Source organism: Hylobates moloch, unplaced genomic scaffold, assembly GCF_009828535.3.
Source record: "Hylobates moloch isolate HMO894 unplaced genomic scaffold, HMol_V3 SCAFFOLD_6, whole genome shotgun sequence".
Taxonomy (NCBI): domain Eukaryota; kingdom Metazoa; phylum Chordata; class Mammalia; order Primates; family Hylobatidae; genus Hylobates; species Hylobates moloch.
Window position 1 is genome coordinate 104,448,355 of NW_026652281.1, and position 15,588 is coordinate 104,463,942.

Sequence of the window (15,588 nt, forward strand, 5' to 3'; positions counted from 1 at the left end):
TTGGACATAGTTATTATCAATTACATTTTGATTCCTTCTAATTTGTTTCTTAGAAGGTATATTAGCTTTAGTTTTGAGGTCTGTTGCTTGTATTTATGTTTTCAAAAAAAAAAAAAAAAGATAGTTTATTTGACCTGGCTGCATGTCCATATATATTTTCAAATTTTTATTATGGTTTTCTAAACAAATAAAAAAGCTGGTGGCCAGGTGCAGTAGCTCATGCCTGTAATCCCAACACGTTGGGGAGGCTGAGGTGTGAGGATTGCTTGAGCCCAGGAGGTCAAGACCAGCCTGGGCAATATAGTGAGACCCCCACATCTCTACAAAAGATGAAAAAATTAGTCAGGTGGGGTGGTATGCGACTGTGGTCCCAGCTACTCGAGAGGCTGAGATGGGAGGACTGCTTGAGCCCAAGAATCAAAGGTACAGTGAATTTTGATTGCATCACTGCACCCCAGCCTGGGTGACAGAGCGAGACCCCCATCTCAAAAAGAAAAAGAAAGAAAAGTTGAAAGAATTATATGGCGAACACCCTTATACACATCATTTAGATTCCACAATTCACATTTTATTATATTTGCTTGATCACATTTCTTTTTTTTTTTTTTTTTGAGACGGAGTCTCACTCTGTTGTCCAGCTGGAGTGCAGTGGCGCAATCTCGGCTCACTGCAAGCTCCGCCTCCCAGGTTCACGCCATTCTCCTGCCTCAGCCTCTCCGAGTAGCTGGGACTACAGGCGCCCGCCACCATGCCCGGCTAATTTTTTGTATTTTTAGTAGAGATGGGGTTTCACCGTGGTCTTGATCTCCTGACCTCGTGATCCGCCCGCCTCGGCCTCCCAAAGTGCTGGGATTACAAGCGTGAGCCACTGCGCCCGGCCGCTTGATCACATTTCTATCCATTTATCCATACATCAATTCATGTTTTCTCTTTTTTTGATGCATTCAAAGTAAGTTGCAGATATCAGTACATTTTAGCCATAAACACTTCAGCATTATAACATTAACTAGAGTTTAATATTTATTTGGATTTTTTGTAGTTCATTTGTTTTAGGTAAAATTTATATACAATGAAATGCACAAATAATACATGTATCATTCAGTGAGTTTTAAAAATGCATGTACTTGGCTGAGGCATGAGAATCACTTGAACCCAGGAGGCAGGGTTTGCAGTGATCTGAGATTGTACCACTGCACTCCAGCCTGGGTGACAGAGCGAGACTCTGTCTCTAAAAAAAAAAAAAGCATATACTTTTGTCATTGAAACCCCTGTCAAGATACACATTGTTACTTCCAGGTGAGAAAAGGGAAAAAAAAGAAACCTAAAGAAAAAACAGATATGCATCATTACTATTATCCCAGAAAGTTCCCTTCTGCCCTTTCACAATCATTTCCCATTCCTGCTCCCCTAGAGATTACTGGTTCTGGGTTTTTTAACCCGTAGATTAGTTTTGCCTATTCTAGAATTTAATATAAACAAGAAACATCTTGTTGGCTATATGGGCTGTTTCCAGTTTTGGGCTATTATGAATAGTGCTGCTATGAACATTCTTGTACAAGTCTTTGTTATGAAAATGTATATTGTGTATTAATTTTTCTTGGACAAGTATGTTAGAGTGGAATTGCTGGATTATGGGGTAGGTGTATGTTTGGTTTTCTAAGAAACTGCCAGACCAACTGAGCTTTGATCATGTCATACTTCTGCCAACAATGTATGAGAGTTCCAGTTGCTTCATGTCATTTGGTAGTGTCAATCTTTGTAAATTTTAGCTATTCTGGTGTATGTAGTGGTATCTCATTGTGGTTTTAATTTGCATTTCCCTGATAACTAATGATATTGAGCATCTTTTCATATGCAGTTGGTCATTTGAATAACTTCTTTTTTGAAGTGTCTGTTTGAATAATTGTCCATTTTTTTTTTAGTTTGTTTTATTGAGCTGTAAAATGTTCTTCATATATTCAGGATCAATGTGTTTGTCATATATATGTACTGCAAACATTTTCTCCCTATCTGTGGCTTGCCTTTTCATTTTTAGAACTGTATATTTTGAAAATAAGTTTTAAATTTTGATGAAGTCCAGTTTTTTTTCCTTTTGGCTCATGGTTTTTATGTTTTAAGAATTCTATCTGGGCACAATGGCTCACACCTATAATCCCAGCACTTTAAGAGGCAGAGGCGGGAGAATTGCTTAAGCATAGGAATTCAAGACCAGCCTGGGCAACATAGTGAGACCTCATCTCTATAAATAATTAGTCAAGCATGGTGGCACACAATTGTAATCCTAGCTACTAAGGAGCTGAGACAGGAGGATCACTTGAACCTGGGAGATTAAGGCTGCAGTGAGCTGGAATCAGACCAATGCACTCCAGCCTGGGTGACAGCAAGACCCTGTTGCAAAAAAAGAAAAGAAACCAAAATAAAACAAAAAAGAAATTGTTGTCTACTCTAGGATCATAAAAGACTTTCTTCTGTGTTTTCTTCCAGAGTTTTATAGTTTAGATTTTGTATTTCCGATCTATTTTGGGTTAATTTTGATGTATGGTGTGAATTAAAGGTCAAACTTGTTTTTTTTTTTTTTTTTTTTTGCCATATGGATATCCAGTTGTTCCAACCTCATTTGGTAATTTTCTTTCTTTCTTTTTTTTTTTTTTTTTTGAGACGGAGTCTGGCTCTGTTGCCCAGGCTGGACTGCAGTGGCGCAATCTCGGCTCACTGCAAGCTCCGCCTCCCGGGTTCACGCCATTCTCCTGCCTCAGCCTCTCCGAGTAGCTGGGACTACAGGCGCCCGCCACCACGCCCGGCTAATTTTTTGTATTTTTTAGTCGAGACGGGGTTTCACCGTGGTCTCGATCTCCTGACCTCGTGATCCGCCCGCCTCGGCCTCCCAAAGTGCTGGGATTACAAGCGTGAGCCACTGTGCCCAGCCTCAAGCTAATTTTTTTTGTATTTTTAGTAGAGACGGGGTTTCACCGTGGTCTCGATCTCCTGACCTCATGATCCGCCCGCCTCGGCCTCCCAAAGTACTGGAATTACAAGCGTGAGCCACCGGGCCCGGCCGGTAAAGGAATTTTCTTTCCCTGTTGTATTGATTTCATATCTTTGTTGAAGATCAAATAGCCATATAAGTGTGGGACTGTTTCTGGGTTCTCAATTCTGTTTTATCAATCTGCCTAACAGTCCTTATGCCAGTACCACATTGTCTTTAATTACTGTAGTTCTATAGTAAGTTGGGTAGTATAAGTTCTCTAACATTGTTCTTGACTATTCTCGGTCTTATAGGTTTCTATATAAATTTTTTAATCAGTTTATCAATTTCTGCAAAAAGGTCTGATGAGATTCTTATTGTAATTGCGTTGACTTTATAGATCAATTTGTGGACAATTGCCATCTTTTTTTTTTTTCCTGAGACAGAGTCTTGCTCTGTCACCCAGGCTGGAGTCCAATGGCGTGATCTCAGCTTACTGCAACTGCCCAGCTACCCGGGAGGCTGAGGCAGGAGAATCGCTTGAACCTGGGAAGTGGAGGTTGCAGTGGGCTGAGATGCGCCATTGCACTCCAGCCTGGGCGACAAGAGTGAAGCTCCGTCTCAAAAAAAAATAAAACAAAAAATTTCTCAGCAAGTTTTCAGTGTAAAGAGTTTGTATATTTTGTGCTAAATTTATCCTAAATTAAAGTTTTAGGCCGGGTGTGGTGGCTCACACCTGTAATGCCAGCACTTTGGGAGGCCAAGGCAGGTGGATCACCTGAGCTCAGGAGTTTGAGACCAGCCTGGGCAACATGGTGAAACCCCATCTCTACTAAAATACAAGAGATCACCCAGTTGTGGTGGCATGCGCCTGTAGTCCCAGCTACTGGGGAGGCTGAGGCACAAGAATTGCTTGAACCCAGGAGGCAAAGGTTGCAGTGAGCCAAGATTGCACCACTGCACTCCAGCCTGGGAGACAAAACGAAACTGTCTCAAAAAAAAAAAAAGTTATAAATTTCAGCCGGGCGTGGTAGTGCATGCCTGTAATCCCAGCACTTTGGGAGGCCGAGGCAGGTGGATCACCTGAGGTCAGGAGTTTGAGACCAGCCTGGCCAACATGGTGGAACCCGATCTGTACTAAAAATACAAAAAAATTAGCCAAGTGTGATGGCGGGTGCCTGTAAATCCCAGCTATTCAGGAGGCTGAAGCAGGAGAATCTCTTGAACCTGGGAGGTGGAGGTTGCAGTGAGTCGAGATTGTGCCGCCGCACTCCAGCCTTGACAGAGCAAGACTCAGTCTCAAAAAAAAAAAAATTAAGTTTCATTTTCTCATTTTTGCTGCAAATATAAAATGTCTTTTTTGTTTTTTTAATTTTTGTTTTATTGCTTGTATTGTATTCTGTGAACTTGCTAAATTCATTTATTAGTTCGAGTAGTTGTTTTATAGAGTCCTTAGGGCTTTTTACATAAACAATGATTCCATCTGTGAATATAAACAATTTTGCTTCTTCCTTTCTGCTCTTGTATGTCTTTTATTGCTGCTTTTGACCTATTTCAATGACAAAGATTTTCAGTAATATGTTGAATAGATGTGAGAATAGACATCCTGTGTTTATTTTACTTCACCACCAAGTATGATGGTAACTGTAGGTTTGTCCATGGATACCCTTTATCAGATCGTAGAAGTTCCCTTTTATTCTTAATTTGTGTCATGAACAGGTGTCGAATTTTGTCAAATGCTTTCTCTGCATTTGTTGAAATGATCACATGGGTTTTCTCCTTATACTGTTAATAAGATGAATCATACTGATTGTCAAGTGTTAAGCCAACTATGTATTCCTGGCATAAACAACACTTGTAATGAAGTATTATTCTTTTCTATATCACTGCGTTTGATTTGCTAATATTTAAGCGTTTTTAAAAGTTATTAATAGATTCCATTTTTTAGAACAGCTTTTGGTTTATAGAAAATTTGAGCAGAAAGTACAGAGTTCCCATATACTCCCTTCCCTGCCCCAAACCTAGTTTCCCCTATTAACATCTTGCATTAGTGTAGTACATTTGTTACAACTGATAATCAATATTGATACATTGTTATTAACTGAAGTCATAGTTTATATTAGGGTTCACTGTGTTATATAATTTTATGAGTTTTGACAAATGCATAATGTCATATATCCATCATTATAGTCTCATACAGTATAGTTTCACCTCCCTAAAAAACCATGATCCCTTGGCCAGGCGTGGTGGCTCACGCCTGTAATCCCAGCACTTTGGGAGGCTGAGGTGGGCGGATCACGAGGTCAGGAGATTGAGACCGTCCTGGCTAACACGATGAAACCCTGTCTCTACTAAAAATACAAAAAATTAGCCGGGCGCGGTGGTGGGCCCCTGTAGTCGCAGCTACTCGGGAGGCTGAGGCCGGAGAATGGCCTGAACCCAGGAGGCGGAGCTTGCAGTAAGCCGAGATCGCGCTGCTGCACTCCAGCCTGGGTGACAGAGCGAGACTCTGTCTCAAAAAAAAAGAAAAAGAAAAACCATGCTCCACATATTCTTTCCTGCCCCATCCCTGATCTCTTGGCTACTCCTGATCTTTTTACTGTCTCTATAGTTTTGCCTCCTCCAGAATGTCATGTAGTTGGAATTATACAGAATACAGCTCTTCAGACTGGCTTCTTTCACTTAAAAGTATGCATTTAAGGGTCCTCCATGTCTTTTGTGGCTTGATAGCTTATTTCTTTTTATCACTGATTAATATTCCATGTCTGAGTGTAGCACAGTTTATCCATTCTTTTTTTTTTCTTTCTAAAAAAAAATCCTGTTACCTTTTGAAGATCATCTTGGTTGCTCCCAGTTTTTTGGTAATTATAAATAAAGCTACTATAAACATACATATGCAGTTTTTTTTGTGGACATAAGTTTTCAACTCATTTGGATAAATACCCAAGAGCACAATTGCTAGATCGTATGTTTAACTTTGTAAGAAATTGCCAACCTGTCTTCCAAAGTGACTGTACTATTTTGCATTCCCACCAGCAATGAATGAGAGTTCCTGTTGCTCCACATCCTTGTCAGCATTTAATGTTGTCAGTGTCCTGTATTTTGGCCATTCTAATAGGTATATAATGGTATCTGGCTGTTGTTTTAATTTGCATTTCCGTAATGACATATGATATTGGGCATCTTTTCATATGCTTGTTTGCCATGTGTACTATTTTCTAAGTTTAGGTTTTTAAGTAAGGATTATTAAGTTTAGATTAATGAGGGATATTGATCAGTAATTTTCTTTTTTGTGATTTTATCAGGGTCAGGTTTTGGAATCAGTGTTCTAATGACCTCTCAAAATAAATTGAAAAATATTCCTTCTCCTTTATTTTCTGAAAGAGTTTGGGTAACCTTGATGTTATTTCTTCCTTAAATGATTCATCAGTGAAACCACCTAGGCCTGAAATTTTATCTCTTGGAAGATTTCTTTTTTTTTTTTTTTTGAAACAGAGTCTCACTCTGTCACCCAGGCTGGAGTGCAGTGGCACGATCTTTGCTCACTGCAACCTCTGCCTCCTGGGTTCAAGCAATTGTCCTGCCTCAGCCTCCTGAGTAGCTGGGATTACAGGCGCCTGCCACCATGCCCAATTAATTTTTGTATTTTTGGTAGAGATGGGGTTTCACCATGTTGGCCAGGCTGGTCTCCAGCTCCTGACCTCAAATGATCCTCCCACCTCAGCCTCCCAAAGTGCTGGGATTATAGGCGTGAGCCACCACGCCCAGCGGAAGATTTTTAGGTAACAAATTTAACTATCTAATACATATAGGGTTATTTAGGGTTTTTATTTTGTCTTGTGACAGTTTTGTTAAGTTGTACTTTTCAAGAAATATTTTCATTTCATGTATATTGTTTGGTTTTTGGCATAATGTTCATTAATTTCTCAGTTATGCTTTAAACCTTCTTTCTTTTCTTTCACTGCAGCCTCTATGTCCCAGGCTTAAGCAGTCCCTCTACCTCAGCCCCCTGAGTAGCTGGGACCACAGGTGTGCACCACCACACCTGGCTAATTTTTTTTTTAATGTTTTTAGAGATAGGGTCTCCCTACATTGCCCAGGCTGATCTCAAACTCCTGGGCTCAAGCGATCCTCCTGCCTTGGCCTCCCAAAGTACTGAGACTACAGATGTGAGCCACTGTGCCTGGTCCTTTTTACTTTTCTGATATAAGCTTTACAGCTATAAATGTCTCTATAAGCATTGCTTTAGTTATATCTGACAAATATTGATGTTTTTCGTTAGCATTCAGTTGGAAATCTTGTAATCTCTTTTTTGACCGTAGATTATTTAGAAGGAGTACATTGTTTAATTTCCAAACATTTAAGGCTTTTTGGATGTTTTGTTAATACTTTCTGTCTTAATGCCATTGTAGTCAGAGAACATACATGATAGGAAATAGATATCTGTTGAAAATACATATTCTGGGGCGAAACGATGTGGTTAAATTAATGTTTGAGTTCTGTGTCCATATTTTGTGATCTTCCTCACTAGAATGTAAGTTCCATGAGGAAAAGCCTTTGTTCTGTCTTTTTTGTTGTTGTTTTTTTGTTTTTGAGACTGGATCTTGCTCTGTCACCCAGGCTGGAGTGCGGTGGCGCAGTCTCAGCTCACTGCAGCCTCGACTTCCTGGGCTCCAGCGATCCTCCCACCTCAGCCTCCTGAGTAGCTGGGACTACAGGCACGCACCACCATAGCCAGCTGATTCTTTTAGTTGTTTTAGAAATGGGGTCTCACTGTGTTGCCCAGGCTGATCTTGAACTCCTGGGCTCATGCAACCATCCCACCTTGGCCTCCCAAAGTGCTGGGATTACAGGCATGAGCCTGGCCAGAGCACCTGGCCAGAGCCTTTGTTCTGTTGAGTGCTTTATCCCCAGCACCTAGAACAGCTGGACTGAGTGAAGGTTCTATGTTAAATGTTCATCTTTTAAATTTCTGTTCTGGCTACAATTTAAGCCCAATAAGAGGATTAAGACCTGGTCTCTGCCCTAAAAACATGTGGGGAGTAGAAACAAACTAGATGAACTATAACGTTAGGACACTACTCCAATTACATGCAAAGTGCCGTGGGAGGGCAGAAAATGTGGTCTTAAATTCTTCATAGGCTGGGTTGGTACCCCTGGGGGAGGCTTTCCAGAGCCAGTGACAGCGGCGCCCAGCCTGCGAGGATGGACTGGAGTAGGCAGGGCATTCCACAGGGAGAAGTGCAGTTTGTTTACTATGTGTATATTCTCTCCTTTTTTTCTTCTTCAAAAGGCTCAGGCTCAAGTTCACTGCAGGTCACAAAACATGATGTCTTGTTGGCTACTTTAAAATCTAACCTGTCTGCTTTGGAGGACAAGTTTCTGAAGGATCCTCAGTGGAAGAATCTGAAACTCCTAAGAGATGAAATTGCTGATAACGCAGAATGGCCACAAAACTCTGTGGATGTCACTTGGAGTTTTACCTCTCAAACCTTGTTGTTGCTTTTGTGCTTGAAGGAAACCATGATCCGCCTTGCAGCTAACTTCAATCCAGGTAAACCCAACCCTAGGACTCCAGAAGTTGCTCCTGCCCTGAGCCCTGATGCACTTAGTATCTCACAGCAGAAGACCGTCCAGTTTGTGTTGCAGTTTGTAGTTACCTTGGGTATCTGCCCCTATCTCATGCCTGGTGTTGGAGTCCCTCTGAGATATAGAACTGAGTTTGGTGCCGTCATTCAAGATGTGGTGTGTCTTGATGCTGCCCCTGATGCAACTCGAAGACTGTACACCAGCTGCAAGGCCCTTCTGAATGTTGCTCAGCACCCATCTCTGGGGAGCTTGACCTTCTGCCACCATTTTGGGGATATCGCAGCAGGTCTGTGCCAACTGGGATTCTGCCCAACCAAAAGAAAACTGCTAACACCTGCAGAAGAGGTAAATATACATTGAGAAAGAGAGAGGGAGAGATTGTGTGTGTATGAATGTGTGTATATATTTGTGGATAGTTGTTATAAAAGGCAACTCTTAGTTCTTCAGAACTGGATATGCCACAGCATATCCAATGGATAAATGAATCTTTTGGGGGTGGGCGGAGGTTTCATTTATTGGGTGCTCATCCTTTGCACACCTGTAGAGTCCATTTCACCTGTCCCTTGTCATTTTGGGAAACAGCTATTTCAGGCTGTTTTTCTTTGAGCCTCTGTTTCTTCTTCTATAAAATGTGTATCATAATACCTGCCTTGGAAGGTGGTCGTGAGGATTAAGGATAATGTGTGTCAAGTATCTGGCCCAATCTCTAGTAGTGATAATTCCTACTGATAATAGTATCATGGCTCCCTCATTAAATGCTTGGGAGGGTTAAATGAAATATCACATATAGAGCACCTGGTACACTGCAGAACTCTGTCAATGTTCATTATTATTATTAGGTGTTAGGGGTATATGCCCATTTTTGCTGTCACTCAGTCAAGTAAGCAGTTGAGCATCCAGACTACAGAAGTTGCTGTGGAGATCATAGACACATAAGACATGGTCCTTTTCTTCAAATAACTCACACGCTGACTGGGGAGATAAGACTTACAGGGATGACGTAGAAGGAAGCACTACCCCCGCCATGAGAGGACCACTGGCATCAGCATAGGAACTGGCCAGCAGAAGCCGTTAAGATGTAAATGTTGGCTGGGCGCAGTGGTTCAAGCCTGTAATCCCAGCACTTTGGGAGGCCGAGGCAGGCGGATCACGAGGTCAGGAGATCGAGACCATCCTGGCTAACACAGTGAAACCCCGTCTCTACTAAAAATACAAAAAATTAGCCGGGCATGGTGGCGGGCGCCTGTAGTCCCAGCTACTCGGGAGGCTGAGGCAGGAGAATGGCGTGAACCTGGGAGGCGGAGCTTGCAGTGAGCCGAGATCGCGCCACTGTACTCCAGCCTGGGGGACAGAGAAAGACTCCATCTCAAAAAAAAAAAGATGTAAATGTCTCAAGGGTCAGTGCGGCCTCCAGGCGCAGTGATTCCCCAGCCTCCACAGCCAGGTTTCACGATGTTCTCGTTTCTCTGTCACCTGCCTGTGTCACCCTTGTCCTTGTTCCTTTTCTCTTCTCTCTCCTGCCTACATTCATAAACATTTGCCTAAAAGCCACTATCATCCAAGTGTTGGCTAATTTTTGTATTTTTAGTAGAGACGGAGTTTTGCCACATTGGCCAGGCTGGTCTCGAACTCCTGACCTCAGGTGATCCGCCCCCCACCGGCCTCCCAAAGTGCTGGGATTACAGGCGTGAGCCACCACACCTGGCAGGAGACAAAACAGTGCTCTTCAGAATTAGACACTCTCACTACTCACCCATTTTAAGGTGCACTGGAAAACTGCAGCACCTTCTGCAGGGGATATGCCTCTGAAAAATACCCAGCAAGAAAGAGCAGAAGAAAATGTGCAGTCACTCTCAAAAGACAGAAGAGGAACGAGCTGAGAGATGCTTGCCAAAACCAGCCAGTGAGTTTACTCCACCCTCAGCAGTAAGATCAGTCTCATAACCTGCCCAGAAGTGGAGTGAGCGAGATGGAGAGAGGACCAGGAATGTTTTAGTAGTACAGCTTCCCCCATGTGGAAGGAAATCAAGAGAGGATAGAAGCCTTCCTTCATGCCAACACTTGGATGATAGTGGCTGCGCCTTCCTTCCGCTCCTCTCACAAGTATCTCTGTACAGTGTTGTAAAACATTACCTTCTGTTGTCTGCCTGGTTTGAATTCCACTAAAGCCAAGTGCTTATTTCTTTTAGGTCCTAACTGAAGAGGAGAGAACCCTATCCAGGGGGGCCTTGAGAGACATGTTGGATCAAGTCTATCAGCCCTTAGCAGTCCGGGAACTGCTTATCCTCCAGGGAGGACCACCCCAGGTACTCAGGCCTGGGGACTCTTGGGGGTGACTCATTAATGATAATGTGTGGTTTTCTGTCTTCTTCTGGAAAATTAAATAACTTTAGTTCCCTATTTAATGATCTAGTTGAGCCTTTTTTCATCTTTTAGATCATAAAATGATATTTATAAAACTAGATGACGCTGACCCTTAGGATAATTTAAAAGACCTTTTCTCTAATGGATGGACACTTTTCCCAAGAATATGATGATCACTTTTTTTAAGACTTACGGCAATTTTGGCTGGGCGTGGTGGCTCACGCCTGTAATCCCAGCACTTTGGGAGGCCAAGGTGGGCGGATCACCTGAGGTCGGGAGTTCCAGACCAGCCTCAACATGGAGAAACCCCATCTCTACTAAACATACAAAAAAAAAAATTAGCTGGGCGTGGTGGTGCATGCCTATAATCCCAGCTACTCGGGAGGCTGAGGCAGGAGAATTGCTTGAACCTGGGAGGCGGAGGTTATGGTGAGCCGAGATCGCGCCGTTGCACTCCAGCCTGGGCAACAAGAGCGAAACTCAGTCTCAAAAAAAAAAAAAAAAAAAAAAAGACTTAATGGCAATTTTATGTGAGATATATTTTATTCATTCTGAAACTAGATCTTCTCTTTTTTTAAGTAAAATTTGGCTGTTTGACAAAATTTTTTTTAGCACAAGTATCTGGACACTAATTCTTTGAATAGATAATGTATATGAAGTCAAGAAATTAAAACTAGAGATATTATTGGTTCTATTCTTTGTTTGTTTCAAACATATAGTAGTATATATTCTGCTAGGGATAAGATAGTTTCTTTGGTTTCTTAAAAATAATGTTTATCTGAGGCCAGGTGCGGTGGCTCACGTCTGTAATCCCAGCACTTTGGGAGGCCGAGGTGGGTGGATCACCTGAGGCCGGGAGTTCGAGACCAGCTTGACCAACATGGAGAAACCCTGTCTCTACTAAAAATACAAAATTAGCTGGGCATGGTGACGCATGCCTGTAATCCCAGCTACTCGGGAGGCTGAGGCAGGAGAATTGCTTGAACACAAGAGGCAGAGGTTGCAGTGAGCTGAGATCGCGCCATTGCACTCTAGCCGGGGCAACAAGAGCGAAACTCCGTCTGAAAAAAAAAAAAAAGTTTGTCTGAAATGATTTAATTTGATGATGTAGATGGAATTGTCTGTTTGCTTTTAGTACCTACATTTTAGTTATGAATCTAGGTGTGTAAAGAGTGAGGAGCCAGCCAGGCATTGTGGCTCACACCTGTAAACCCAGCACTTTGGCAGGCTGAGGCAGGAGGATCACTTGAGGTCAGGAGTTTGAGGCCAAAGTGGGCAACATAGCAAGACCCCTGTCTCTACAAAAGATAAAAAACTAGCCAAGTGTTGTAGCATGCACCTGTAGTTCCAGCTCCTCTGGAACCTGAGGTGGGAGGATTCCTCAGGCTCAGAAAGTTGAGACTGCAGTGAGCTGTGATCGGGCCACTGCACTTCAGCTTGGGCAACAGAGTGAGATCTTGCCTTTAAAAAAAAAAGAAAAGAAAAAGAGTGAGAAGCCAAAGGAATTAGCTGTAGTTCAGGAGCAAGGACCAGCTGAAGCTGGCTACAAAGGTAGCTCCTAATTGAGTAATTTTCATCTCATCCTTAGAATCTTACTGTAAGCCTTCCATCAGGCCTCTCTGGGATTCAACCCCCGTGTGCAGGTGTTTGAATTTGTTAACCTTTCCATTCTTCAGGTTTCTTACCTATAAGATAGGGATAATTACAATGCCTTCCTTGTAAGTCCCTTTTGAGATTATATGGGAGTTACTTATGATGTGCCTGGCACACCATAATCCCTCAGCAAATGGTAATAATTCAGTAAAAGAGAGAGGACAGGAGAGTTAGGATGAAATATTTCTGTTACTAATTTTGAGGCTTACATACTTAAGTGCAGTGGTTGACAGCAACATGATCAATGTTCTAGCCCAAAATAAGGGCTAGAACATTAAAACTGCATCACCTTCTGCAGGGGATAGGCCTCTGAAAAGTACCCAACAAGAAAAAGCAGAACAAAATATGCAGTCACTCTCAAAAGATAGAAGAGGAACGAGCTGAGAGGTGTATGCCAAAAACAGCTAACAAGTGAGTTTACTCCACCCTCAGCAATAAGGGACACCGAGTCTGTTTATTCACAGTGGCTCCACAGAACTCCCAGGGAGGATTGAGGTGAGAATGAGCCATCCTGGTAAACAGTGAGGTCCCATCTTTATACAATGCAAACCTTAAAAAAAAAAAAAAAAAAAAAAAAACAGGCTCCTGTAGTCCCAGCTACTCGGGAGGCTGAGGCAGGAGAATGGCGTGAACCCAGGAGGCGGAGGTTGCAGCGAGCCGAGATCGTGCCACTGCACTCCAGCCTGGGCGACAGAGCGAGACTCCATCTCGAAAAAAAAAAAAAAATCCAACTGTTTCTTGGAACTGTGTCACAGGAATCAGAGTTGCTAATGCCACAGAGGCAAGGGCTGGAATGTTCCCTCCCTGTTGTGAACTACCCTCTTAGTGGCAAATAACGTTCATAAGAATCTCCCTTGGAAGCTGGATTTGATTGTCAGGGCTACATTCAGAAATTGTTTGCATTAACTTTGTGTTCTGAAGATCTACATTTTAATTGCTGATGCGTTTGTCTGTTTCTGAGTTTGAAATTTCATTGGCTTTTCACTTTCACTGTTTTTTACTTTCTCAAAAGTAATGCAGAAGAAGGTTTTGTAAAGTTTTTTTTTTTTAAGGAAAAAATGTTGCTCTTTTGAAGTCTGTATAGCACACTGTTAATTGTCAGTATGACTCAGGACTTTTAAAAAATAATGTCTAGCTGGGCACGGTGGCTCATGGCTGTAATCCCAGAACTTTGGGAGGCTGAGGCGGGTGGATCACCTGAGATCAGGAGTTCGAGACCAACCTGGCTAACATGGTGAAACCCCATCTCTACTAAAAATACAAAAAGTACCCAGGCATAGTGGCACGTGCCTGTAATCTCAATGACTCAGGAGGCTGAAGCAGGACAATTGCTTGAACCCGGGAGGTGGAGGTTGCAGTGAGCCGAGATTTTGCCACTGCACTCCAGCCTGGGTGACAAGAGTGAAACTCCGTCTCTAAATAAATAAATAAGTCTACGTATCATAGCTACTTCTCCTTTTTTTTTTTTTTAACAGGCATGAGCCACTGCACCCGGCCATCATATCTATTTCAGTGACATTCAGAATTCACACCTTCTTTTTCTCAGTCCTGCACAGATGTGAAGACACAGATGAGGTGTCGGGCCCCAGCTTGGCTTCGGCGTCTATGTGGACAGCTGCTCTCTGAAAGGTTAATGAGACCTAATGGTGTCCAGGCAGTAGTCCGGGGCATTTTGGAAGGAGCGGGTGGTAAGAAATAAAATATTTCTGTGACTTTGATATCTGTTTTCCTTTGAGTCAGAGTCTGAGGTGAATTATTGGTCTTTAGTATTTACCTTTAAAACCTGACTGAAACTAAACTCCGTCCTTGCAGGGATTGAACAGGTTAAACTTAGAGGCCCTTAATGAGCTTCTTTTACAAAGAAACTAATTCTCTTGCTCTTTTCCTAAAACACTTGTGATACACTGCCTATTTTATTGAACAATATTGTAAGCCACTTCAAATAATTTATACTATCTGGGGAAAACAGTACACAGAAAGTTGAAGTAAAAACCCTAAAGTAAATGTTAAATACAGCTAGGTGTGGGCCGGGCGCGGTGGTTCACGCCTGTAATCCCAGCACTTTGGGAGGCCAAAGCCGGCGGATCACTTGAAGTCAGGAGTTCAAGACCAGCCTGGCCAACATGGTGAATCCTTGTCTCTACTAAAATACAAAAATTAGCCTGGTGTGGTGGCGGGTGCCTAACCCCAGCTACTTGGGAGGCTGAGGCAGGAGAATCACTTGAACTTTGGAGGTGGAGGTTGCAGTGAGCCAAGATCATGCCACTGCACCCCAGCCTAGGTGACAGAATAAGACTTCGTCTCAGTAATAATAATAATAATAATAATAATAATAATAATAATAATAAAGCCAGGTGTGGTGGCTTACACCTGTAATCCCAGCACTTTGGGAGGCTGAGGCAGAAGGACTGTCTGAGGCCAGGAGTTCAAGACCAGCCTGGGCCACATAGCAAGACTGTGTTTCTACAAAAAAGAAAAAAAAAATAGCCCGGTATGGTGGTGCCCGCCTATGGTCCCAGCTACTTGGGAGGCTAAGGCAGGAGGATCACTTGAGCCCAGGAGTTCGAGGCTATAGTGAGCCATGATCAAGGCACTGCATTCCAGCCTGGACAAAAAAAGCAAGACCCTGTCTCAAAAAAAAAAAAAAAAAAAAAAAAGTGAAATATAAAATAATTTTCTCAAAGCCAGAAATACCTTTGAGATGCAAACTTTGGGATGAAGTTTTAGAGTCATTTCCCCAATTATATTATCTCAGTTCTCATTAATAGGAAAAAAGTTAATGCTAAGCATGGTAGTAGTTTTTAATTTATGTTTTTTGTTTTATTTTTTAGAGAAAATTAGACATGTACATCATTTAAAGTCAAATAGTTCTATGAGACTTATAGTGAAAAATAGCAGTCCTTGGCACCATTCCAATCCATTTCCCATTTCTAGAAGCAACTACTTTGAACTCTTTTAGTGAGTTTTTTCTGGTATTTACCGCTATATTTCCTTTTTTTTTTTTTTTTTTTTTTTTT

At 42.2% G+C, this 15,588-nt stretch overlaps 1 protein-coding gene across 8 annotated transcripts in view; it reads left to right on the forward strand.

Annotated features, from left to right (window-relative positions):
* Positions 1 to 8,258: 8,258 nt before the first annotated feature.
* TANGO6 (transport and golgi organization 6 homolog) overlaps positions 8,259 to 15,588 on the forward strand; it is a 241,790-nt gene continuing 234,460 nt past the window's right edge. For 7 of the 8 annotated variants that reach the window (XR_004248798.2, XM_058441145.1, XM_058441147.1 and 4 more), the window contains exons 1-3: positions 8,398 to 8,899; positions 10,744 to 10,860; positions 14,118 to 14,259. Coding sequence is in view for 7 of the 8 variants with exons in the window: in XM_058441145.1 (XP_058297128.1) it covers positions 8,489 to 8,899; positions 10,744 to 10,860; positions 14,118 to 14,259 (670 nt within the window). In the remaining variant the exon portion in view is untranslated. Of the gene's footprint in view, positions 8,900 to 10,743; positions 10,861 to 14,117; positions 14,260 to 15,588 lie in introns of all 8 variants that reach the window. The other variant, XM_032157750.2, reaches the window with a different exon arrangement.